Source organism: Colossoma macropomum, unplaced genomic scaffold (assembly GCF_904425465.1).
Source record: "Colossoma macropomum unplaced genomic scaffold, Colossoma_macropomum, whole genome shotgun sequence".
NCBI classification, from domain to species: Eukaryota; Metazoa; Chordata; class Actinopteri; order Characiformes; family Serrasalmidae; genus Colossoma; species Colossoma macropomum.
In genome coordinates this window covers 34,828,912-34,855,109 of record NW_023494802.1, presented here as the reverse complement: position 1 = coordinate 34,855,109, position 26,198 = coordinate 34,828,912, and the positions used below count along the sequence as shown (strand labels likewise).

The 26,198-nt window shown below is 39.1% G+C and overlaps 3 protein-coding genes across 3 annotated transcripts; 1 reads left to right on the top strand and 2 right to left on the bottom strand.

Moving 5' to 3' along the window:
* The first annotated feature begins 4,224 nt into the window (after positions 1-4,224).
* Positions 4,225-16,383, top strand: zgc:193690 (ATP-dependent RNA helicase DDX19A). Its single transcript, XM_036592153.1, has 12 exons — positions 4,225-4,425; positions 5,182-5,236; positions 5,372-5,422; positions 8,685-8,820; positions 9,821-9,913; positions 11,110-11,212; positions 12,330-12,444; positions 12,546-12,723; positions 13,290-13,527; positions 14,128-14,290; positions 14,578-14,769; positions 14,935-16,383. Exons 1-12 carry the CDS (start codon positions 4,369-4,371, stop codon positions 14,994-14,996), a joined length of 1,443 nt encoding a protein of 480 aa, XP_036448046.1. The 5' UTR covers positions 4,225-4,368; the 3' UTR covers positions 14,997-16,383.
* Positions 16,384-17,322: 939 nt separating this feature from the next.
* ubxn10 (UBX domain protein 10) lies at positions 17,323-20,901 on the bottom strand. The gene is made up of 2 exons (XM_036591854.1): positions 20,185-20,901; positions 17,323-18,276 (listed from the first exon to the last, which is right to left on the bottom strand). The coding sequence occupies exon 2, from the start codon at positions 18,266-18,268 to the stop codon at positions 17,507-17,509; it is 762 nt and encodes a 253-aa protein (XP_036447747.1). The 5' UTR covers positions 18,269-18,276; positions 20,185-20,901; the 3' UTR covers positions 17,323-17,506.
* A 1,333-nt stretch (positions 20,902-22,234) lies between these two features.
* LOC118822480 (ceramide-1-phosphate transfer protein) lies at positions 22,235-26,183 on the bottom strand. The gene is made up of 2 exons (XM_036591556.1): positions 25,853-26,183; positions 22,235-24,560 (listed from the first exon to the last, which is right to left on the bottom strand). The coding sequence occupies exons 1-2, from the start codon at positions 25,963-25,965 to the stop codon at positions 24,038-24,040; spliced, it is 636 nt and encodes a 211-aa protein (XP_036447449.1). The 5' UTR covers positions 25,966-26,183; the 3' UTR covers positions 22,235-24,037.
* Between the last annotated feature and the right edge of the window lie 15 nt (positions 26,184-26,198).

Below are 26,198 nucleotides of genomic sequence, written 5' to 3'. Positions count from 1 at the left end.
GTGTGCGTGTGTGTGTGTGTGTGAGTGAGGTAGGAGGTTTGGCTTATCTCGGATTCACAATTCAATTAAATGTTTCTCTTCCTCCTCACCCCCTTTCACTTTCTCTCTCTCTCTCTCTCTCTTTCAGTCTCTCTCTTTCAGTCTCTATCTCTCTCTCTTTCTCTCTGTTTATGTCTACTTCTAACATCACATCCTTTTTTTACAATAATGTTCGATATCTTTGAATAACGTGCATTAAGGAGTCTCGCTGCGTTTTATCATCAGTGATAAACGTCTTCATCAGATCCTGAGATCATTATCAGAACGAGGACAGCAGTCCTACCTGCAGAAACGCTGCAGTGATAAAGCTCCTTTCCCTTTTCAGCAAATTAGAGATCCTCACCTGTGACTGTGATTTGATGCAGAACAGCACTTGTCAGTGTCCTTTTATCAGTCTCTCAGGAAACATCTGAATCATTTTAGAGGAGGCTGACTGATCAGGGCCAAACAGAACAGCACAGAACAATCCAGAACTCATAGGCTCAGAGCAGGGAGGCCTACCATTATTATTAGACCAGTTCTACAGAAAAAAACATAAGAATGAAGCTCTGAAAGGCAGCCAAGCTGTGAAAAGTGATGGTAATGCTTAGATTTCTCACAATACATTTTCAAAACCTATATATTACAATTTGTGGTAAAAACAAGATCATAACAAGATTACACACACATTAACAAGAGCACAGGTTAACATTAACCCAAGAACCAGTGCAACACTCCCTTATAAAGCTTGTGGTCACTCTTTACAAGCACATTTACCCCAAAGAAAACATCAACTAAAATCAGACAGCTGAGCGATGCACATAAAAAAGAAGACAAGCAGCCAAATTAAAAACCGAAGCCATCAAGCAAGCTAAAGCACACTGCCAGAGCAGGCGTCGAAAATGACTTTTTTCATTTATATCTTACCTTTGAAGTAAACAGTTCTCAGACCTTCGGCTGACATTTTTATTTGCCTTTTAAGATGGACGTCCTCTACTCTGTCAGAGTTTCAGGCCATTCAGATCCATCAGGCACATCTTTTGTACATCTGGAGCTTCACATTCAAAGTACATTCACAGGAATGCTAGCTCTGTGTAAAAAGTCCTTAAAGATTGTGTATTATTTTGCACGTGCCCATATCCACTTTATTGTTTTTTGTGACTGCTGTATTATGAGATTATGGTCATCACGTCCAGTTGGGGAGCAGAAGTGTCATTTATTCCTGTTTTGGCTAAGTTAAGGCCTCAGCAGACGATGTTTGCTTGGCTTCAGCGAACAATATGATGTAATTGCGGAGAAAATGAACAACCGCAGACGTCGCGTGGAGGATTCGTTCGCCGTGTCGCTCACATGGCAGCTGGGCGAACTCCGTGGACTAAGACGTTACATGACAAAGCCTCTGATTGGTCGGTAAAAAAGAGGCGTGCCATTAAACAAAGCTTCGGCTCTGGCGGACACACTAATATTTCACTGTGAAACGCGCATTTGTTAAATAAACAATGAATACCTCCTAAATGTAAGATATTAAGTCTATTACTCTGTAGTACTAACCAGTACTAAGCACCAAAACATACAGGTAATCTTTTATTTAGGTTCACAAGAGGACGAGGCTGAAGTTGGCTTTCTGTTCACCAGCTTCTTGTTCGAATTTTCCCGTTCCACCTTAAATGGTGGCAGTATTCTGAACTCAAATGTCGCCATAGTTAGAACAGTGAAAGAATTGTTTTCCAGCAGTCGTGAAACTTATCATAAAATGTCATAGCGATGTGGAGTGTCCACGACACGAAACCGCAGAAAGTATGCGAGGTTGTAAGCTCGTGAAGGCGCTTCGCACAACCCTCGAGAATTTAGTTTTGCAAGAAGTGTGCTGAGGCCTTTAGAGAATTTTGTAGCGAATAGAATTGCGACTCAGTAATGTCTTTCAGGTTTGTCGAACGCCAGAGGGCGCTCCCGAGTGAGCCCAAAATGAATGGGTTAATATGAAGCATTTGAGCAGAATCATAGTTTGTAAATGCTTCAACATTTTTACGCAGAAGAATGTATTCATTTCCTGAACACAGAGCAACATAAAACATTTTAACACTGCTATTACATTTTAACTGCTTTTGCATTCCAGTTATAGGACTTTATAACGGTGCCTCATGTACGTTCAAGACAATAAACATGAACCACTTCACTCAGCCATTGAGCTGATTAGCTTGGCAACCAATCAGCACTCAGTAGCAGTAATGCTAACCAATCAGCACTCAGTAGCAGTAATGCCAACCAATCAGTACTCAGTAGCACTAATGCTAACTAATTAGCTCTCAGTAGCAGTAATGCCAACCAATCAGCACTCAGCAGCAATAATGCTAACTAAGTAGCTCTTAGTAGCAATAATGTCAACCAATCAGTACTCAGTAGCAATAATGCCAACCAATCAGTACTCAGCAGCAGTAATGCTAACTAATTAGCTCTCAGTAGCAGTAATGCCAACCAATCAGTACTCAGCAGCAGTAATGCTAACTAATTAGCTCTCAGTAGCAGTAATGCCAACCAATCAGCACTCAGTAGCAGTAATGTCAACCAATCAGTACTCAGTAGCAGTAATGCCAACTAATCAGTACTCAGTAGCAGTAATGCTAACTAATTAGCTCTCAGTAGCAGTAATGTCAACCAATCAGTACTCAGTAGCAGTAATGCTAACTAATTAGCTCTCAGTAGCAGTAATGCCAACCAATCAGCACTCAGTAGCAGTAATGCTAACTAATTAGCTCTCAGTAGCAGTAATGTCAACCAATCAGTACTCAGTAGCAGTAATGCTAACTAATTAGCTCTTAGTAGCAGTAATGTCAACCAATCAGTACTCAGTAGCAATAATGTCAACCAATCAGTACTCAGTAGCAGTAATGCTAACTAATTAGCTCTCAGAAGCAGTAATGTCAACCAATCAGTACTCAGTAGCAGTAATGCCAACCAATCAGTACTCAGTAGCAGTAATGCCAACCAATCAGTACTCAGCAGCAGTAATGCCAGCATCTACTGCCCAAACCTGTTTGCTGTAGAAAAACAGAAAAATACAGGTAAGTTTTCTTTACTTATTCAGTGAAATACATCCATGTACCTTCCAAAATTAAAGAAAGGTTCTGGTCAACTGGTTCAAAACTATTGTAGTTTCGAACCTGCTGTATCATTTAAGGAGGAATGGAAAATTCAAACAAGTAACCGGCGAAAATCTTTGTGGCACCCTGACGACGCCCACCTTACGTCTGGGAAAGCAAACACACCGGACAGTTCTGGAGTCATTTTACAAACATTTCAGAAAGTAGAAAACAACCTTCGAAGTAATCACAGAATCATGTGACTTACAGCTTGATACGCCATTGTTTATCCAAAAAACTCTTTTCAATCGCTCATTTTTGCATCTCAGCTTTGGCAATATTCTAACTTTTCCTCCTCGTCCTAGCATAAAATCTTTGCAATATTTGGGTGATTGTTTCAAATTTCAGGCTTTTTCCATACTTTGTGTTTTTTGGAGTTTTTAAAATTCACAAAAAACTACTGGATGGAAAACCTGCTAATGATGCACACAAAAGCTCTCTGCGTGTTAACAGCGCCCCCTGTGGATGATCTTTAGCACGCTAAACGTCAGGGTCTCCACGAAGTGCTTCACATCTAAAAGTGCAAGGAAATCTCACAAATTCTATAACTCTAAATTCTCTTTTTACTGTGCGTGTAAAACTTTTATCCGGTTACCTTTTATGTTTTATCTGAATGTGTTTATGCTTTAGGCCTACAGTGCTGGAGATATGAACCAGGGGCTGCGATGTTTACAACACAAATATTGCCATTTTATTTACTATCCAAAACAACCAATGAACCTACATGCGTCTTCTGAGTTTTTATAAGTAATGTTTATGATGATAAAATAGTTCTAAATCTGTAGGTTCACTGGTCGTTTTGGATAGTAAATAAAAAGGATATATTTGCTCTCTGTGTGTTCATCACAACCCCTGGTTCCTATCACCACCACTGTAAAGGAATCTGAGTCACTGAGTTTCTCTGCAAATGAACCATTTCACATCAAACCACTCTGAATGGCTTTGTTTACTCCTCAACCATTGGTCAACGCAGAGAACTTGAAAAAATGGTGGAACTACGCTTTAACGACGCATACGGACAGTTTATAACGCACATTGGGGTGATTTTGACAGGTAGGAACCAAGATCTGTTTACTGAAACCCTCCCGGCCAGCTGAAGCAGGAGCACGTGCCCGTTAGACGGCGAAGCCGAAGCCGGTGAAAGTGGATGAAAGTGCTCTGAAAAAGTAGTCGAAGTTGTGTATTAAGTGGTCAGAGATAACAGAAGGCTATGGCTACCGACTCGTGGGCTCTGGCCGTGGATGAACAAGAAGCCGCCTCCAAGTCGGTGAGAGAGTCGTTAACTCCTATTGCATCATGCGCTTAGTGCTAACAGGTTAGCTGAGGCAGGAGCTCGGGCTGCGTCCCAACCTGCGTGCTTGAGCACTAGGTTAACTAGGACGCTTGACTAGTGCTGTTCTTTACTATATGAGTTCTAAAAAGCTTAATAAGTGTACGTGACAGTCCTGTTCTAACTTAGCTCGGGCGCAGAATTGTACACATTAGTTTAAGCGTTCTAGCTGGGTTGTGAATAAGTGCGCATATTCACCAGAATCGACTTAACTTAGCACTCTAGTAATGTTTTGTAGGCTAATAATGTCCTCACTGAGAAATTAGCATTGCGGGTTTAAGGGGAACTGGCTGTACATCTAAACAGGCTGGGGATTAATGTCATGTAGATAACTAAGAGGCTGATTTGCCTTCGCATTCTCCGTCCTCTTATTGGAAATTTCCGTTCCACCTTAAATAATGCCACCGTTACATTCTGGCCCATATGACGCCTCTATTAGACTGCTGCATTATTTAAGGTAGAACGGAAAATTCCAATAAGGAGCCAATTTCAGCCTCGACAGAAAAGTGAGCTTTATTATTATACCACAGTCATATAACGTTATGTCTCAAGGCTGTGTCTCCAACACACACAAACTAGCTACACATAAAAGCTGTTATTGCCCTGTGAAGCATGAGTCATGATGACCCAGCAGGCAGAGCAGTACAGAATAGCCTGCTTTAATAAGGCTTTACTCTCCCCTTCTGAAAACAGATTGGAGCCCTGCGGATTAGAGAAAGACGAGTCATACCGAGAGCCGAGGCCAATGGTAATCAGGTTTTGTGTATTGCACATATATTTAGGTAGTATTTTATGATGTGACAGTAATATCAATAAAGCAGTCGTAATAACTGCAGCGTCTTGGTGCAGTATACCTTATATGTGAGGTTTTTCTCTTGTGCAGGAATGGCAAAACCTAGCGAGGATGGTGACAAATCTGATGAAGAGGAAAAAGGTGGGTGATTGCTTATTGTATGATGATTAGTTTTTGTGACGTACAGATGTATTGCTATGAAAAGCAATGAGTAGTAAATCCAAAGCCTTATATTTGTAAAAAGCTTATTTTAAATGTACAGTACTGTGACGACAACTCAGCGCTATGAGTCTGAAAGGATGTGTAGCTGTCAAGAAGCCTTTACTGAGAAAAGAAAATAGACAAATAAATCAGAAAATGTAACCAACTTCTAAACTGAACTTTGAAAGTGCAGAAAAATATCCCTGCAGATTTCTGTGGAGTTCTGTCCCAAAAGGAATATGTAATAAAAGCACAAGGTGGACACCTCTGTTAAATATGTTTTCTGTTTTTTCCTGATGCTGAAAAATTAATAATTTGAGTGGAAATTAAATAAATGAAAAGTGTTCTTTTGTTTAGTACTGTATACTGTGCCTTATTTTATCTGAAAACGAAGCTCATAGGTACCTCCTCTTTGGGCTGCCCAAAGTTGGATTTAGCATGCCAGAAATTTACCCTAAACCTAAACATAATTTTATGCTGTATATATATTAAATACTTATTTTCTATTTAAAAGCTGTGTTCTTAACACAGTATTTAATAACAAAATACAGCATATTGTTATAAATAAATATAGAGAAAAAAAACATTTGAAACCTACCTGTCTTCTTTATTTGTTGACTGTTTTGCTTTTTTGGCCCTCAGTCTTCCACACACATCACACTTGGCAGGTTTGGGACCACACACATCAATTATGTTATGTATTAATGTGCCAGGTTTTCAACATTTTATCAAAGCAGAAAGCCACTTGAGGCCCTGCATTTTACAGTGATTTCACCCGTCTTTGTGTTGTGGGAAAACCACGGTAACACACAATCTCTCATAGCTGACTGCTTTAGAATGTCACAAGACAGATCAAACAACACATACGGTGTGGCGAAACAAATATTCAGACATACAGTGCATATACTTCAAATATACACACAGTCTTTTATAGTCTTTTGTAAACTCTGTTTTGTAATCTTTTATAGATTGTTTGTTTCTCCTCAAATATGATTTTGTACTTCTAAATATGTGTTCATAAGCAAAAACAAAAACATTTAAAAAAACAAAAAGAAATTAATGGGGACAGTTGACAGAAATGCACGTCTAAAGTTATTTAGACAAATCAGAACTCTTTTGGAACAATGAGCTCGTCACGTGAAACAACAATCGAAATTTTTGGTAATAATTCATCTTGTTGTGTGGAGAAAAAGGGTTTGATTCCAAGAACCACATACCCACAGTGACATACGAAGGTGGAAGCATCACGATATGAGGCTACTTCTCTGCAGCAGTACTGGGGAATTACTCGTCATCAAGGGTGGTATTGCAAAAAAATAATATTACGATACTTCAAGAACTTTTCATGATGCACAATATACCACTGTTTTTTTTTGTTTTTGTTTTTTTAACATTTGATAAGTTGGAACAGATAAAAAATATACATATAACATCTAAAAAGCAATGCTATCAGTAACAATGAATACAATGATTTGTATTCATTGTTTCACTTTATTTCAATTCCAATTAAAGAGCACTAATTATGCACTTTTTGTAATAAAATATGCAGCTAGTCAGTGTTTTTAAGTACTGATGATGTCCAAAATATACTCAAAGAAGTGTATTGTGATGTGTTGTGACGTAATGCATCACGATACCAATAAATATAGTCATACTGTCCAGCCCTCCTTCAGGGGGACCCTCAGAACTTTGGGGAATTGGAGGTGGTTTGCTGAGAGGAATGGACAAAAACTGGACCACAGTGCTGCAAAAAGCTAATTACTTCTTACCATAGACGTCTCAAAGCTGTAATTGCCAACAACAGCTTTCTAACAACGTAATAATATTTTTTTACTTTATGGCGTAAAATTTTTTTAGATGTATATTTGTTTTTGCTTATGAATATCTACTTTTTGTTTATAATTATAAGCGCAAAGTCAAAAGGCATTATAATTGTAAAGTTGAAGTGGATATATGCAGCTCATTGTCTCCTCCCCAGTGAGTGCTGGGATAGGCTCCAGCACCCCCCGCAACCCAGGAGGATAAGCGGTTTAGATGATGAATGAATACACCAATCATGCATAACATTATGACCACTTCCTTGTTTCTACGCTCATTGTCCATTTTATCAGCTCCACTTACTATATAGGTGCACTTTGTAGTTCTACAGTTACAGACTGTAGTCCATCTGTTTCTCTGCATACTTTGTTACCCCCTTTTTTACCCTGTTCTTCAGTGGTCAGGACCCCCATGGGTCCTGGGAGGTGGACTATTCTCAACTCCAGCAGCACTGCTGTGTCTGATCCACTCTGACCAGCGCAACACACACTAACACACCACCAGTCAGTGTTACTGCACTGCTGAGAATGATCCACCTCCCAAATAGTACCTGCTCTGTGAGGGTCCATGGGGGTCCTGGCCAGTGAAGAACAGGGTAAAAGGGGGCTATGCAGAGAAACAGATGGACTACAGTCTGTAATTGTAGAACTACAAAGTGCACCTATATAGTAAGTGGAGTTGATAAAATGGACAATGAGCGTAGAAACAAGGAGGTGGTCATAATGTTATGCCTGATCAGTGTATGTGAAGTGGAAGTGTATTAAATATTAAATAACAAAAACAAAAGTGTTCCCCCTCCCTGTACATAAAACCAGTGAGCTCAGTTATAGCACAGTACAGTGTGGTTTAGAGAGTTTGTTATCCCAATTATTGTCGCCAAATGTGTGTCATAAAATCAGTGTTTTTTTTCCCCTCTGCTTCTCTGTTGTTTACGTCTTTTGGTTTAATGTCAAATATGTGTGAGGACTTTGTGCAGGCAGAGGGAACTGAACTATAAATATAAACACACCCTTAGGGGCTACATCTACAGGAGCAGATGATTTGGGCTATTTTTCCCCATTTTTTTTTTAACATGTCCGTGTCAGGGCTAGGGCAGCATGATCTGTTGTTTATTCTGTGCATCTTGGCCAACTTCCAGATGAGTTTCTTGTGGGCGTTTTCATGCATCAGGATGGTCACATAATCTGATAAACATAGTAATTCTGGTCAGAGCAATTGTGATTGATTCATTAAGGGTTTGTCACTGTGTTGTATGATTGCAGTGTGCAGCTGCATAATCTTGCTCATGGTAAACTTGTCTGTATCGAGCAGCCCTGGCAGGGCTACCACTTCAGGTTCATATTGTTTTAATGAGGTTTCATGGATTTGTGTTGTTGCATTCTAGAGGACAGAGCTGCACAGTCACTCCTCAATAAATTAATCAGAAGCAATCTTGTCAACAACACAAACCAAGTGGAGGTTCTTCAGAGAGATCCAAATTCACCTCTGTACTCAGTCAAGACGTTTGAAGAGCTGCGACTGTAAGTACCAATTTAGACATACCTTACAGAATCAGAGTATGTTATAGCTCATGCTGTTATGTCACCTACTGTTTTTGAAGTGAAAGAAATGTCCTTGAGTATGATGTGTGTGTATATCAGCAGCAGACTGATGTTTAGATCTGTCTGATATTTCAAACAGGTTTGATGTATTTATTGTACGACAGAACAGCAGAGTGTTTAGACAGTTCTGGGCTACTGGGCTAAAATGCCTGTTTTATTAATTTTGCTGCATTTATAAGCTTACAGGAATTGTTATATTTTTCTGTAATGTGAATCCAGGTGAGTCCTGGTGTCCCAACTTATGCATTTTAGAAATGTCTTTGTCTGCATCTACAGTGCCCTCAACAAATATTGGCATCCTGGTAAACATGAGGCTTTTTTACAGGCTGTAATGTAAAACATTCTTTATTGTTTATGCTTTTGATCTTTCATTCAAAATGTTAACAAAAATCTAACTTTTATTTGAAGTACAATAATTGGAAAAAACAATACAATCTTATCAGAAAATAAATATTGTTGGCACCCCTTCATTTAATACTTTGTGCTGCCTCCATTTGCAAAGATAACAGCTCTGATTCTTCTCCTATAACGCTTAATAAGGCTGAAGAACACATGGCAAAGGATCTGAGACCGTTCTTCCATACAGGACCTCTCCAGATCCTTTAGATTCTGAGGTCCACACTCTTCAGCTCTGTGGTGTTTGGGTCAGGGGATTTGGGTGGTCATTGCCAAACATTCATTCTGTGGTTAGTGAACTATTTATCTCTTGATTTTGAGGCGTTCTTTGGATTAGTGTCCTGCTGGAAGATCCAAACTATGGCCCAGTTTAAGCTTCCTTGCTGAGGCAAGGAATATTTTAAATGAAAGATTAATAGGATAAGTAGTTAAGAATATTTTTTACAGCTTATTTTGCCAGTATTTGTGTAGGGCACTGTGTATGTCTATATATTCACTTACCTTTCACTGTCATCCATCACAGGAAACCACCGCTTCTCCAAGGCGTGTATGGAATGGGCTTCAACAGACCCTCCAAAATCCAGGAAAATGCCCTGCCTATGATGCTGGCAGAACCGTGAGTTTCTCCTTATAACATTCAGGTCTGATCAGGAAGATCTTCATAACAGGGTAGAACCAATATGAAAATGTTGTCACCAATATCATTTTAAAGAACTTAAAAATACAGACAACCTATCATATTGAACACTAGGCTTATCATTTAATATGATCAAAAGTTACACAGAATACAGTAGTTTAGTTAAACAGTGCTTTACTGACTGATATGGTTGTACCAACTGTTATTATACAAATAACTGTTTTTTGTAGCAGTATTGAAAAATTGTAACTTACCTCAAATCACAAAACAAACAGCTACTATCTTGTTATCTTGATTGGAAGCACTGCTTCCGTGTTTTTATGTGATGGACATGCAAGGTTCAATATTCATGAAACAAGTTATTGGTGCCCTTTAATGCCAAAGCAAATAGCTCTACACTGCTTTGAGGAAAAATAGCATTTTTCATCATGTTACACCTGGCAGTAAATTGTGGTATGTCTGACTGCCATCCAGAATATACTATACGTCCAAAAGTTTGTAGACACCTGCTCGTCTAATGCTTCTTCTAAAATTAAGGGAATTAATAGGGGGTCTGTCTCCTCTTTGCTGCAGCAACAGCCTCTACTCTTCTAGGAAGGCTTTACACCATATTTCGAAACATTGCTGTGAGGATTTGATTGCATGCAGCTGCAAGAACATTAGTGAGGTCAGATGTTGATGATAGATCTCCATCACTCCAGAGAACTGCTCCACAGCCCAGTCTTGGGGGGCTTTCTACCCCTTTTCTACCTCTTTTTACCCCTTTAGCCAATGCTTGGATTAAGCTTGGTCACTTTAGGCTCATGTGTGGCTGTTCTGCATCACATTCTATTTCCAATGCTTTTCCATAATGATTTTACAAGCTATGTATGCCCAGTTGAGCACCTGTGTCAGGAGTGGGTGTACCTTTTGGAAATAAAGTGTTGACTGTGATGTATTTATATAACATTTAAAGAGACATTATCATGGACTTTTGCACAGATGCCAATAAATCAACGGAATCTTTTCATTTAATGGTTTTATTAGAAAAATGTATATCTGTCAAGGCATTCTCTATAATGATCAACAACCAAGAGCAGTAAAAACATCACCTACAGCAGTAAAAGTTTTTTATCCTCAGCATGGCTTCTTCTCCATTATCCTCTCTTTAGCTGGTGTGTTTCAATTGATTGCAGACCCCAGAACCTGATTGCCCAGTCTCAGTCCGGCACGGGCAAAACTGCTGCCTTTGTGTTGGCCATGCTGAGCCACGTCGACCCCACAAACAAGTGGACACAGGTGAGCAGTACTGTAGGATCATGTGGATTGAATTTTGATTGGTGGTCTTTACTAGAGATGTCCCCGACAAATGTTTTTTTTTCAGTCAGCTAGAAGGCCTGACTTGGAATCACCTAGTGCACCCGCATGGGGGATTTGTTTACGTTCTATGAGCCAATTAACAAGCCCTGCCTGCATTGAAGTGGGTGTGCCAACACCCTCGTCCCAACAGCGAGTGTTGAAATATAGTATTGCATTACAAAGCCTTCAGGATGTTGACAATGGAAGCATGAAGTCTGCACATCAAGTCAAAGTGTAAACAAACTACAGTTTATTTGCGTGAGTTTTGAACTACAAATTGGAAATGTGTCTTCAGTGAAAATCATTTTTTTAAGAAAGTTTAACTGCACATTCTGTATAACGCATTTTAATGCAATATTGGTATACAGAAAATTAAAAAAACTTCCAGCACTCTAGCAGTATCCCTAGTTTCTCCTCATCTGTTTTGACGAAAGGCGGCTGGCTTAACAGGTGTTCTTTTGTTAGCTGGAACGTAAGTGACGTTTTGAAAATAAACACAGGGCATCCGCATCATGCTCTGACGCTCGTGGCTGGTGTAAACAGCTTTGTTGATTATAATGGAAGCGTTCTGGTTTTGTTGTTGTCACTCACTTGCGTCACTATTAGGAAAGGTGTTAGAGCACAAAAACACTGAAGGACTATTAGTAAACAAGGGTTTTCTCTACGACAGGGCTGATTTATACTACTGCAAAGATAAATTTATTGCAGCACAGAGAAGGGGTTCATGGGTAAGCGTAGCTCACAGAGACCGCAACTGCAGAGCTGTGCGTCAAGAAAACACTGATTGACAGTCCTTGAACACTGGAAGTGGAACGAGACCCAAACGATACTCAATCTGACCCAGAACTAGTGCAAAATCAAAATGAACGACTTAAAATGTGCAGATCAAGGGTGTTCCAGGACCATGATTGAGAACCATACATATAATTGAAGATTAGTTCCTGTCTGAGTTGGTCTGAACTGCTTAACCAATAAACCAGAGTTGTACAGTACACTAATATTTGTATTGTGCTTAAAGCTGACCTGTATGTTTTGGTGCTGTGTTTCTCCGTTCCAGTGTTTGTGCATTTCTCCAACCTATGAGCTCGCCCTGCAGACAGGCAAAGTGGTGGAGCAGATGGGGAAGTTCTACCCTGAAGTGAAACTGGCGTACGCCGTTCGAGGCAATAAAAGTAAGGAGTTCGATGCTATACAAGCAGCACTAATTTTCACAGAGGTATTCCACAACCTGTGAACCTGAAATACATGTGTAACATCCTCTACCTTTGCTCAGTGGAGCGAGGCAGTAAGATCCAGGAGCAAATAGTTATCGGTACTCCTGGCACCGTGCTGGATTGGTTCCTGAAACTCAAGCTAATGGACCCCAAGAAGATTCGAGTGTTTGTGCTGGACGAGGCTGACGTTATGATAGCCACACAGGGCCATCAGGACCAGAGCATCCGCATTCAGAGGTGAGCGAGGCTTCAGTTTTAGGGGAACAGGCATATGTGGGAGTTTTCCTGAAAGGACTTTAATCAGTCTTTTATAGTTAAAAGAATGGTTTGGCAAAAAATCTCATTTACACAATTCACACATGTCTGGTGTCCTTTAGTTTTGCACTGGAACTGTAAGGCTAATGTTATTAGCAAGTAATACATGTTATGGAAACTTAATTAACTCATACATGCCTCATATAACATTAATTAATAAGTATTGTCTAAAATAACTTGAAGTGGTTTCTAAAAAGTGTATGACATACCGTCCTCTATAAAAACTGACAAAATTCAGGCATACAAATACCTGCATTATCATTGTACGAGTATAATGAGATTCAGTGTGCGCATCACTTTGCTAAGCAACATATGGTTACCTGTTTTTAGAAGTAACTGTATGTTACACCTTATTTGTGTTTTAGGGTCAATTTCCTGGACATGGATTAAGCCTAATCTTAGACTAAATTTCAGTGCCAGTCTGGGTCTGGGAAACCAGCCCTTAACATTTCACTGACTAAAGCGTCTGTTCTGTCCTTGTTCTGCAGGATGCTGCCCAAAGACTGCCAAATGCTGCTCTTCTCTGCTACCTTTGAGGACTCAGTGTGGAAGTTCGCTGAGCGGATCGTTCCAGATCCCAACGTAATCAAACTGAAAAGGGAGGAGGAAACCCTGGACACCATTAAGCAGTATTATGTGCTCTGCAATAATAAAGAGGACAAGTTTTCTGCACTCTGTAACATCTATGGGGCAATCACCATCGCACAGGCTATGATCTTCTGCCATGTGAGTCTGACCTTGCCATCTTGATTACTGCCTGTTTTGTAGTTGTACTGATGTAGTCCGTATAAGGATAAGTAATTCAGTTATTCTCTGGATTAAGCCTTAGTAAATCACATACAGGAGGGCAGTATGGTGCTAAGTTGTGTTTACCGTGATACATTATGTCACAGTATGCTTTTCTGAGGAAGTCATGGGTACGCTTAGTACTTTGAGAACAATGAACAACTGCACATATTGAGATCAATGATAGTTATAACAGCTGCATAAACTGCATAGTAACAAAGACAGTGATTGGATGTTATCCCATTATGACATCATCTTATTTATATTAACCGTATTATAACAACTGTTTGTTTTTTTTTCCCTGTTCCTTTTTAATTAATTTACTTTTTCAAATGGTGAATAAAATAAAAAGTTAAATATACTCCTATTTTTCATAACTTTTGAGTTATTGGCACTATGGTTTGCTGGTGCATTTTGCTATTCCAACTTGTCTGCAAATTTAAAAAATCTTAATATAGTCATATGTCATGTATAGTTGAAGTGATGTTATTTTTTTGCCGTATTGCTCACCTTGCACGTCATTTTGTGTTCTTGCTTTAGACTCGAAAGATAGCAGCCTGGCTGGCAGGGCAAATGTCTAAAGAAGGCCACCAGGTGGCACTGCTGAGTGGTGAAATGGTGATCGAGCAAAGAGCGGCTGTCATTGAACGCTTCAGAGAAGGCAAAGAGAAAGTGCTGATAACCACTAATGTGTGTGCAAGAGGCAAGTTCACCAACACCTGTTCACTGTGCTGCAAGGTTGTTTGAAATGTTTATAGTGTTATTTTCCCCCATGATTTCCCAGTAGTTACTAGGAAACAAGTTAGCAGTTGTTACTATTACTGCCATCCGGCATTTGTATAGGATTTGCTAATTAAATTCTGTACAGTACCTTGAACCATGTTTTGCATTTGTGTAATGTACAAATCAGAAGATTTTCACAAGGTCCCAAATACTTCCTCAAAGTAATTCATTGATGTTCTACTTAATACTGTTTCTGGTGGTCATCAGGCATCGATGTGGAGCAGGTTTCTGTGGTGATCAACTTTGATCTGCCACTGGATAAAGATGGAAACCCAGACAATGAGACATACCTCCACAGGATCGGCAGGACAGGGCGCTTCGGCAAACGAGGACTGGCCATCAACATGGTGGACAGTGACCACAGCATGGATGTTCTCAAAGCAATTGAGAAGCATTTCAGTAAGTCACTTCATTCCCATAAATAGATTTTTTTGCCATAATTGATTTTCTCTACCAACTGAGTATTAATTTTCACTTTGGCTAAACTACTGAATTTGGTTCCTTTGATTTTGCTAAATCCATAAATGTGCTCATCTTGTACTGATCATTGTCTGTTTTCCACAGATAAGAAAATATTGAAGCTGGATACAGATGATCTTGACGAAATTGAAAAAATTGCCAACTGAGGTGATGACGAGCCCCAAACACACTCCACAACAATACTGTCATTTATATAGTTACCTCATCAAGCATCTTCCATTTGACCAAGCTTCTTTAGGGCTCTGTTTTATTTTGGGCTAAAAACATGTTTACATTAAATGCAATTAGGTTACCTAACCTTTAACAAGAAATTTTAAACTTGAGCTTACTTTTTGCCAAATAGACTTGATTCTTAGCTGATAGTTGCTAAGTTTGAATTTTGTGTATGGGTTACGCACTTTTTTTTCCTGTGTTCTACTGTGAAAATGATTAGATTCCCTTTTGGTTTCTAATAATTATGGTTGAGTGAAGTATATAAGCTATCATAAGTAGGTAAATTGTATAAGAGGATAGGTAACAGTGTGCCTAAAGTCCTTGAAAAGGACTAAAAATATATAAATAGATGTGCTGCAAAAAGCACATAGACACCAAAAAGCCAAACAAGGCAATCATATCAAAATGTAGCGGAGATTTTGCACTTTAGGTGACCACTTTATCGAGGAACCAAGCAGGCAAGTAAAATGTTCCAAAAACACTAGCATTCCTCAAAAGTACTGTGATCTTACAAAAACACTCCTTAAGTGTAAAGTTAACACTTTACTGTAGGGTACTGTTCATAACCTACATAAGCTTGTCATGACAACTGACATAATCCTACATAAATGTTTATAAATGCTTATTCCAATAGGCATCATTCGCTATATAAAGGATGCATTTGCCAATTTTGATTAAAGCTAGCTAAAGTACCATATATGACAGAAATGCCATTCGGAATAAGCATTCATAAACATTTACGTAGGGTTATGACAGGCTTTTGTAGGTGTCATGTAGCCTCATGAGCAGTATCCTACAGTACAGTGTTACCAGCGTACATATTGTGGAAACACACAAGAACGTTTAGTACTTGTAACCCACAGTTTTTGGTGGGGTTTCATCTCACGATTTCAAGAAGGCTACAGTGAAGAATTAAAAAGTTATGTTTAATTTTTGTTCAGATGACCAGAAGTTGTTTTGAATGAAAAGTTGCATTCTGCGAAGTTTTGTTTCCTGAAACACTAGAGAGTGTGTTCTGTTCTGAGGCTAAAGTCTAGCACTTTTACTGAATAAAATAGCTGATATACAAACATACTTGAATCGTTAGGAATAACTACATTTGTTTGATGGAAAGGAAAGCAACAATTTTATTTAGCTGTGTTAGTGAATATGCACTTTGGTTTGTTTGAGAATGCTGTGTTTGGATATGAGTGAATTTAATGAGTTAAAGATTAGCTGGAAAATATTTAATAGCAGCACTTGTTTTGTTTTCTGCTCTTCTGCTGCATTTATTGTTTTAGAGTTGCTTCTTGATATATGCAATAAAAATCCCAACCACAATCTTTCATGGCATTTTACTGACATTTACACTGTATGTAAGCATGTTTGTAGTATGGATTCATTACTTATGATTCCATGATGTTATGTTATGATTATGTTATAATAGGTTAGTTCTGGTTCAGAAATGTCTGGGTTCTGCTATTACCCTGGAAATAGTCTGTTGAAAGCCAAAATTTCTGAATGGTTTAATTTAAAGATATAAACACAGTCATTCAGAGTAGTTGGACGCAAAATACTGTTGATGCCATTTTAGAGAATTTTAGAGGGAAGTCAAGACTTTCTCACAGTGGTGGTGATAGTAACCAGATGTCCAAATGCCTCAAAAACCTACCTCAATGGAAGTTCTTACACAAACTGATTATGAATATGCCGTCTGGTGCCTTTGACACTGTTTCACACCAGTTTTGAGATAATATTTTGGCCTAAAACTTAGTTTTTTCATTCATTCATGGTGTAGAGGTACCTGCAGGGTGCTACAGGGCAAAATAGTACCCAAAGATTGTGTGTTTTCTGATTCACTACTACATCGGCAGTATTAATATTCTACAAAAAATTGGTTGTTTTGGAATGTAAATTAAATTATATTTGCACTGTGGACAAAGTATCACCAACATTGTTAAAAAGCAGAAAATAAGCCAGAATATTTCTCTACATTGCAGTCTTATCTGTTAAGCAATGATATCTGAAAAAGAAAAGGTAATTAGTTTCATCATTTTAACAACAGAAGATGAATAATAGGAGAAGAATATGAATAACCACTGACCAGATTACTAAAGGCAGATGGTGCCTTCTTGATTTTATGAGGCTTTGTGTCAGAGCTGGCAACTAAAGGGACTGGCCTAAAGTTAAGTGGTGTTGTAGACGTTTCAAATATCGTCAAATATTATGTTTACAAATATTTATTTAAAATAATCTTTACTAGTTCACATTATTGTTCCATTAATAAAGCTCTAATAATTACAATAATCATCATTAAACAAAAGTGGTTTTAGAGTCGATTTCCCGGTTCTAGACTACACAACATTCTGAATGGAGATTGTCCATTGAAAGGAAGGTGCAGTCCAGGATAAGGCTGTCTAGGAAGCCGACCCTTAAAATGAGTAACTTGGAACACTTAAAACCATCAGTAGTCCACTGTACTGTCTTCAAGGCTGATGCATAAAACTGACTTATTGAAGATCCCACATTGAGACAGGCTCATGGTGAGATTGGTGAAGGTCCGCCGAGGGACCTCCATGGTCTCAATTACTGCATCTTCGTACCGCTCTCCGGATTCGGCCTCGGCAGCGGCTACGACAGCCTGAAGCGTGTCTGTGGGCTGGAAGTGCCACTTGAACCTTTGACCGCATGGAGTTCGAATTGCAAGCAGCAGCTGCGCGTCACCATCAACAGCTACATCTGTTCTGCTCTCTGAGTGTCCAGGCATCACCCTCCCTGTGTTAGGATCAAACTGGACCGTAGACACAATCTCCATCTCTGGGTCACTTTTGGAAGCAGTCCAAGAACAGAAATGGGAGATATGTTGCTCTCTCTGGAGCTGATGGTGGTCACGAAGGCTGCTGTCGGACAGACTGAGCCTTGAGACCTTTTCTTCCACACCTCTGGCCGATAAATCTCCTGGCCTTTTCTCGATGGAAGGGAGGACCTTGTATTTGTTGAGGGAGAGGACCGGAACATCTGGGGGTCTTTCGAAGATTTCAGGGCGAACATCTGCACTTGGCCTGCTGCTCTGTCTGGGGACGGTGTGGGTGGGAATCACGGTGGACGCAGGAGGAGGGGGAGGATGGGGGGAAAACATGTGGCTCTGTTGAACACCTTCATCCACAGCCTGAGTCACCCTGACTCTAGTGCGGCCTTTAGAGGATTTTGGTCTCGTCATATGCATGTTTCCCTCTATGAACAGGATTACAATGACTTATTACATGTCTACTCCTTAAATACACCTTAAGTCCGCTTCTCGGACACAGATTGAGCCTAGTCCTGGACTACACAGCATTTTAAATGGAGATTCTCCATTGAAAGGAAAATGCAGTCCAAGACTAGACTTAATCCCTGCCTGGGAAACTGACCTTATATATCCAAAGGTTTGTAGACACCTGCTCATTCAGTGTTTCTTCTGAAATCAAGAGAATTTATAGGGAGTTTGTTCCTGCTTTGCTGCAGTAACAGCCTCTGCTTTTCTGGAAAGACTTTACACTAGATGTTGGAACACTGCTGTAAGGATTTGATTGCATTCAGCCACATGAATAAGGTCAAGTGCAGCAAAAAGCTAATATTTTCATTTTTTATTGTAATTCTCATTACTAATATTTATCTTTTTTGCCTTTTTAATTAGAAAAAATAGGGTTTCTATTACTTTTAACTGCTGAATCCTTTAACTGCAACATTTTCCTTCTAAACTAAAGACGTGAACCAACCCGATGTGTGGAACTAGTAAAAAGAAATCATCATTGGCTTTCAATGTGTTGTAGTAATGGGATAAAATGGCAAAGTGCTATATTTTGATAAATATAGGCTTTATGAATATTTATGTAATTAATCTTAAAAATGCTTAGTGTAACAACAGTGTACAGATCAGGAACACATTTATCTTGAAAACTTGCTGTGTTGCAGCAATGAGAATCTGGTCACTTAAATTGGAAACTGTTACTAAAAATCCATTAAAATAAATGAAATCATTCAGGTTTACTTTTGATTATTCAACCAAGCAGCACTGTTTTATAGTAAGTGAATTACAATTACAGGGGGATGTCTGGATACTTTTGGACATATAGTGTATGAATAAAGTATTAATGATTAAGATACGGAAAAAAGAAACAAAGAAATCCGCAAGTAACGTAAATCACTTAAAGGGGAATTCCATCCATCTTTCAAACTTTTTTGCATAATTCTTTCGTTGCAATGTAAACAAAGTCAGAGTGGTTTGATGTAAAATGGTTTGTTGTAGTGAAAGTTCTTGACTCAACCAGGGGTCGCCATGTCTACAACACTAATATAGCCGTTTTATTTACTATCCAAAACCATTAGCTAGTGAGAATACACGTGTTTATGCTGGTAAAATAGTGGAAAATCTGAAAGAATCATTTTTGTGAGGGAGGACTATTTTGCCTTACAACAGGACGTTTTAGGCCGAAACTTCATCACAAAAATATCCTAAAACAATTTCTCAGGCGTCAGGCAGCGTGTTCATAACCATTTTGTGTAATAACTCTGTGAGGGCTTTTAGAGGCTTTAAACTCCTTAGTCTTGCTCCTATCACCACCACTGTAAACAGTTCTGGCTGAAAATTTCTCTAGAACAGAACATTTCACACCAAACCACTCAGAATGACTGTTTACATCTCAATCCTTTTAATGATGTTCAAATTTCGAAAAACCGGTGGGGTTCCCCTTTAGCGGTGTCTCCTAAAGTGTTGCCGGCTGTGCTCTGTAACGGTAACGGTCATTTTTCTTTAACTGTTAAAAGTTAAAGTTAGTTAAAGTGTCCAAACAGTCGGCCACTCAAGAAGATCATTTGTAGTTTAGGCTTTTATTTAACAAATAAACCTTGCTTACTTACCCAACTAACATCCTGCTTTTTAATGTTATCTACATACTCTGAATGTTAAAGACTGGTGGCTAAAACTCTTGAGCTCTCTGCTGTTTTATTAGCTTGATAAGCTAACGCTAGCTCGCTAACAAGTTTTCAGCGCAGGCGTTAATATGAACATTAAGACAGGATGTAGTTTAGAATAAGCTGAGTTTCAGAAGAGTTAACTGAATGGGGAAGCTTTCCACGAAATATTTCCAAAGTAAATGTTACCTTTACTCAGCCTGTTTTGTCCGTTTCATTTCGCGTGGAGACATTTTCACCCGCGTCGCTCTCCAGTTGCCAACATAGCCACGTTGCCTTGGCAACGCCTCAGCGGCTTAAACGGTGGAGCTCTGAGAGGCCTGTCCAGTCTTGCAGTCAGTCAGTCCACCTGCACTGCACACTGTCATGTCCAGATAGCACAGTTTAGGGCCAGTTCTGGCTTTCCTACATCAGTGTTGGTTGACTACCAGGCAGATGTTAGATGCACAGGCCAGAATAGGGCCAGACAGTTTTATACAGTTTGGCCTTGTTTCTAAATTTGTGGGCCAATTCTGGCTTGAATGTTGTGGACCAGATTTGGACCACATCCATTAGCTCTGCTGAATTTACGGCATGTAGGCCAGATCTGGGGTGAGGACCCGGATGTACACTGGGCCAGACCAAACCCAAGGATGTGGGCCAGACAAATTTTGGTAACTGAAGTTTTCTTTCACACCTAATTCAGCTCAGGAATGATTTGATCACTAGCTAACAGGTGCATCATGTGAAAAAAGATGGATAATAAAGTAGATATCAGTGTCGTATTAATATCACTGATTTCTACAAAACATGACGTGCTCAGTGATGGTTGATATAATAGTAATAATAATAATAATAATAATAATAATCTCCTTGATTTATGATATTGCCTAACAAATTCACCAACATTCATACTACTACTACTAATAATAATAATAATACACACACACACACACACATCCTCTAAGCTGCTCATCTCTCTGGGTCGCGGGCGGGAGCTGGAGAATAATAATAATAATAAAAAGCATTTAGTATTTACAGCATTTTATCTGCTGTTTAACTAAAATGTAACATATATTTTTTCTTTTATTAATTGACGGAGGAAAGCCAACAAATCTGTTATTTATGATTGCTATTGTAAGAATTTTGTAAATTTCTATTAATATCGTGTGTAGTACAAAAATGTGTAAAAATATAAACTTATTTAAGAATGTATATGTGAAAATATAAACTTATAAATCATTTGTCAATAAATGATATTCCAAACTTTTACTACTGACTGTCTGTCCTTCTTGATTAATCTTTCATGTTAGCTCCTAACTTTTTATTGTTTGAAAACTCAAATGTGAAGCGTAAATTACACATTTATTTAATAAGCTGTCATTTATTACTCATTACTGTCATAATTTAAACTATTTTGGCAATTCTAAGCCCTGATCTCCAGCCAACATCAGGCCAACATAGGCCACCATCTAACATCTGTTGCCAGCCAACATCGGGCCAACGTAGGCCTGCCAGCCAAAATCTTGTGATTTATCAATGTATAAATGTAAGCATTGCTGTTGAGCCAACGTTGGGCCAATATATTGCCATCTGGGCTTTCTCCAAAGGAGAAAAGATTAACTTTACAAAAGCATCTGAATGTAGGAAGTTGTGGAGACAGTAAAGTGTGAGGTCTCCTTCTGCACTAACAGGCTGCTGATACAATTGTGACATGTAGAATGGAACTATATAAGAAAATAATCACTTCTCTCATACGCCAGGAGCCACATACAGCACTCAGCATCTTTTCTGGTACCTTTTTTCACTATTATTTCCTGTTAACCTGTATCTTGGGTCATCTCAAGCTGATAATGAGCAACTCCAAGTAGAGGTCGCTGTTCTGGGGGACCCAAAACCCCCCTTTTTGGGATAAGTTTCTGGACAAATTCTGTAAATTCAAATAATGAGGCACTACAATGGCATAAATAGTCATAGAGGCAAAGTACCCTGAAACAAAGGGGAAGGTGGGAAAATAAGATTCATGGTTTTACTGTCATTCATTTTCAAAGTATGATGTACAATGTCCCCAAAAAAAACTCACTGTCTGCAAATTCTGACCAGGGGTGCCAAAACCTTTGCATACAACTGTATACCAGGAGGAATGAATGAGATTAAGATAGAACATTTAGTATGTTTCTGTTCTCTGCTAAGTGGCACAGCCAGTCTGTAACTGTGCTATTTTTCCTACAACATCATTAAATCTTCCAAAAGAAGTGTATGGTTTGATTATATGGTCATTTTATTTTCTCCTTGGTCAGCTGTGTAGCACAAATGCCCGTTTCTCCAACATTCACTTATTACATACAGGAAAAGACACATAAACAACAGGATCATAGTGTAAAGACTGTAAATATGTGCAGTATTACATCAGAACGTCCAATAAAATTTGTTTTCCTAGTGTAATATTGAAAATGTGATAATAATCTAATACATATTCTTAACCTTTACAATATGTAACACACACATATTACCCAGTATGTAATACATTATGGCTATATGTTTACTAAACACCACAGAATATTATGGAAATTGCATTCAATATGTCCCTTTCAACCAAAAATAAATACATACAGTGACTATTTTTAATATTCAACCTTGGTCACTTACCAGTGTTACTGAAAAGTTAAAATAAGCATGAATGACTAGCTGGCCCCATTATTAAAGGGGAATTCCATCAAATTTTCAAAATTTCTGCATAATTCAGTCACTGATATGTAAAGCCGATCAGGGTGGTTTGATGTGACTTGGTGCATCGTAGAAAAACTTAACTTTTTTTTTAATTATCCATTGCCTCAAAGTTAAAATGGTGGTGATGGGAGCCAGAACATGATTGTGTTTTATGTATTCCTTGTGCACTATTGTGGCGGACACATCCTGCATATATTTAAAAAAATATGTTTTCTGAACCTAAACCTTATCTCAGAACTATCGTAAACTGATGCCTCAGGCATCAGGCAACATATCCATACACGTTTTGTATAAGAGCTTTATGTGAGGTAGCTTTTAGAGGCATTTTTAAACATTTCAACGCAACTCAATAGTTGAGATGTGAACAATGGCATTCAGAGTTATTTAATATGAAATAGTTAACTGTAAAGAAACTTAGCAAGTCAGATTTCTTTACAGTGGTGATGATAGGAACCAGGGGTCATAATGTCTATGATGCAAATTTTGCCGTTTTATTTACGGTCCAAAATGACTGGTGAACAGTACACAAGTCTTTTGAGTTTTTATATGTAATGTTGTTGATAGTAAAATAGTGGTAAATCTGAAAAACATTTCTTTGGGGACTATTTTGCTTCACAATGCCCTGCATGTATCTCTCCACCATAAATGAATTTTAAAAAACATGTTAAAACAAAAACGAATTGCAAAACAGTTTCTCAGAGCATATTAATAACGCTTTGTGTAATAAAGTCCTGTGAGGTAGCTTTTAGAGGTATTAAACTCTTTGGATGTCTGGTTCCTATCACCACCACTGTTTCTCTAGAACAAAGCATTTCATATTTTACCATTCTGGATGACTTGTTTGCATTTTATTGATTAATTTATGCAGAAAGTGGAAATTACCTTAACCACTTTAGACATTTGGCTCCTCTCACCACCACTGTGAACAAGTTGGTAAGTTTCTCTAGCCTATATCTTGAGCCGTCAATATGGCCCAAGATATAGGCTACGACTGAAGAATGCAGTGTTTATATTTCTCTTTTGAATATTTGTCATAATTCCCCATTAAGCAACTATGTCATATAGCAGCGAATCATAAATGTCCTCCATCCATCAGTTTCTTCTGGCCTGCTAAATGTTAAATGATGTAAATAGCCTTTGATCAACAAACACAAGCCAGCATTTCACATCCTGAAAGCTTCACAACATAACAATCATATGTAACAGAGAGACTTGTAAAAACATTATGCCCTCATCCACATAACTGTTGCTCTGTAAAGCTTCTGGAAAATGCAGAAAACAGAAGTGAAGCAGATATCAGAGCTTCCGATCAGTGATGTCTTTCTCACACATTCTAGGGTAACTCCAGCAGGTTGTTCTTTGCATACAAGTCCTCTGTAATCTGATACACTTCAGAGATGAGGGGCAAAGCTTCTCCCAACAGGTTGACCACCTCCTGGTGGCTGCCCGCATTCATCACTTCGAAGAAGGCATCCCGTCCAGGAAGGGCACAGAACGCCATCCCAGCGGCTTTCCGGATGATCCAGGCATGGTGCTGGGCCAGGGATTCATTGTAGGCCTCTGAGCACATCACGGAGGTTTTGCTCTCCTCTGTGCTGGTGCGCAAACGCTCCAGGAAGAGCTCGAGCCACAGGAGGGCACGATGCAGCCTCAGGAGGGTGCGGCAGCCCGATTCCGGGTGGTTGGCCCTTTTGGTGAGGTCCACCAGCTCGTTGTCCAGCTCGAACTTTACCATAGACTGGATAGTAAGGTAATGAGACCCATTCTCGCTTGCCAGGAAGTTCTCCAGGATCTGAATTTTGTTGACTGCATCCTTGGAGATGAAGGAGAACACGGTTCCCAGGCTATTCATGAAGCTGGTGGAGGAAAGAAAACGTCTGAATCAGCTAACAGGGAAAACAACATTTTGGCATAGCATAGTTTCCCAATCTTCTGAAGAATATTCTAGATCTGCTAGACATGCATCTCTAGCTAGATACTTTATTAGTACCACGTATCTAGTTCCATCTTGGTAGTATAGCCTAAGGTTACAGGCTGTTGCTCATCTGTTGATGCACATACTGCGTTAGCCATTATCACAATAGTTAAGTCGTAGCCATGACTGGGTGCGGTGTGAGGACGAGATAATTAAGGCATGGCCACGACTTAGTAAGGTGTGGGAATAAGATAGTTAAGGACTGACCCCGACTTAGTGAGGTATGGGATCAAGATAGATAAGCCTAAGCTACAACTTAGTAAGGTGTGGGAACAAGATATTTAAGGACAGACCCTGACTTAGTGAGGTGTCTGAATAAGATAGTTAAGGCCTGGCCATGACTTAGTTAATTAAGTAGTATCCACAACTCCATAAGGTGTGGGAACAAGATAGGTAAAGCCTGGCCATGACTTAGTGAGGTGTGAGAACGAGATAGTTAAGTAAGTAGTATCCACAACTCCATAAGGTGTGGGAACAAGATAGGTAAGGCCTGGCCATGACTTAGTGAGGTGTGAGAATGAGATAGGTAAGGCCTGGCCATAACTTAGGGAGGTGTGAGAATGAGATAGTTAAGCATAAGCCACAACTTAGTGAGGTGTGGGAACGAGATAATTAGGTTGTAGCCACGACATAGTGAGGTGTGGGAACAAGAGAGTTAAGACCTGGCCCCAACAGTGAGATGTGGGAGCAAGATAGTTAAGTCATAGTCACAAATTAGTAAGGTGTGGAAACAAGATAGTTAGGTCCTGGCCACAACGTAGTGAGGAGTGGGAACAGGATAGTTAAGCTGTAGTCACACATAGTAAGGTGTGGCAAGGAGACAGCTAAGGAGTGGCCATGACTTAGTAAGGTGTGGTAAAAAGATAGTTAAGTCATAGCCATGACTTAATAACGTGTGTGAACAAAATAGTTAAGGTAAGGCTATGACGTAGTGAGGTGTGAGAACGAAATAGTTAAGTCGTAGCCACAACTTAGAGGGACGTGGGAACGTAAAGTGGTCAGAGAGTGAAAGGTTAGATGTTTCTAATACAGTGGATAATGAGTGTATGGCAAAGTATACACAGTCTGTAACCTGATGATATACTTTTATATTGTAGCTCTCATCTCATTCCCATGTCAGTAAACTGACAGACATATAAACACTGACGAACCAAAGAACGGTGTATCACTTACCTCACAAGCTCTCTCCATCCTGCTATGTAATACTTGATGTAGACTTCCTTGTTGTCACTGAGAGAAGACTTAAACGTCTCTAACACATTCTGGAGACTAAAGGAACCTGCCATTTCTAGTTATTCTAGTTATAAACTAGCTAATAAGTATGTAAATCGACAACGAGTATGAATACGAAAAGAACAAGCACAATATCTCACACTTAAGAGTTCACAAACAAGCAGACAAACAGAAAATCATATCAATTCAATTAGCTAACCTAGATAACCACTGTACGAAGCGTTACCGGTGTCACCTCGCTGGCGGTGTTCCATTACAAGCGCTTGTACACTAACTGGCACGCCTA

What these genes read in the sequence shown, in the direction of transcription:
- zgc:193690 (XM_036592153.1), top strand. Translation starts at nt 4,369, where the DNA reads ATGGCTACCGACTCGTGGGCTCTGGCCGTGGATGAACAAGAAGCCGCC. An exon ending in ACGTTTGAAGAGCTGCGACT is followed by an intron (nt 8,821 to 9,820) that starts GTAAGTACCAAT and finishes CATCCATCACAG; the next exon opens with GAAACCACCGCTTCTCCAAG. An exon ending in CGCCGTTCGAGGCAATAAAA is followed by an intron (nt 12,445 to 12,545) that starts GTAAGGAGTTCG and finishes ACCTTTGCTCAG; the next exon opens with TGGAGCGAGGCAGTAAGATC.
- ubxn10 (XM_036591854.1), bottom strand. Translation starts at nt 18,268, where the DNA reads ATGCATATGACGAGACCAAAATCCTCTAAAGGCCGCACTAGAGTCAGG.
- LOC118822480 (XM_036591556.1), bottom strand. Translation starts at nt 25,965, where the DNA reads ATGGCAGGTTCCTTTAGTCTCCAGAATGTGTTAGAGACGTTTAAGTCT. An exon ending in GGATGGAGAGAGCTTGTGAG is followed by an intron (nt 24,561 to 25,852) that starts GTAAGTGATACA and finishes TTCCTCCACCAG; the next exon opens with CTTCATGAATAGCCTGGGAA.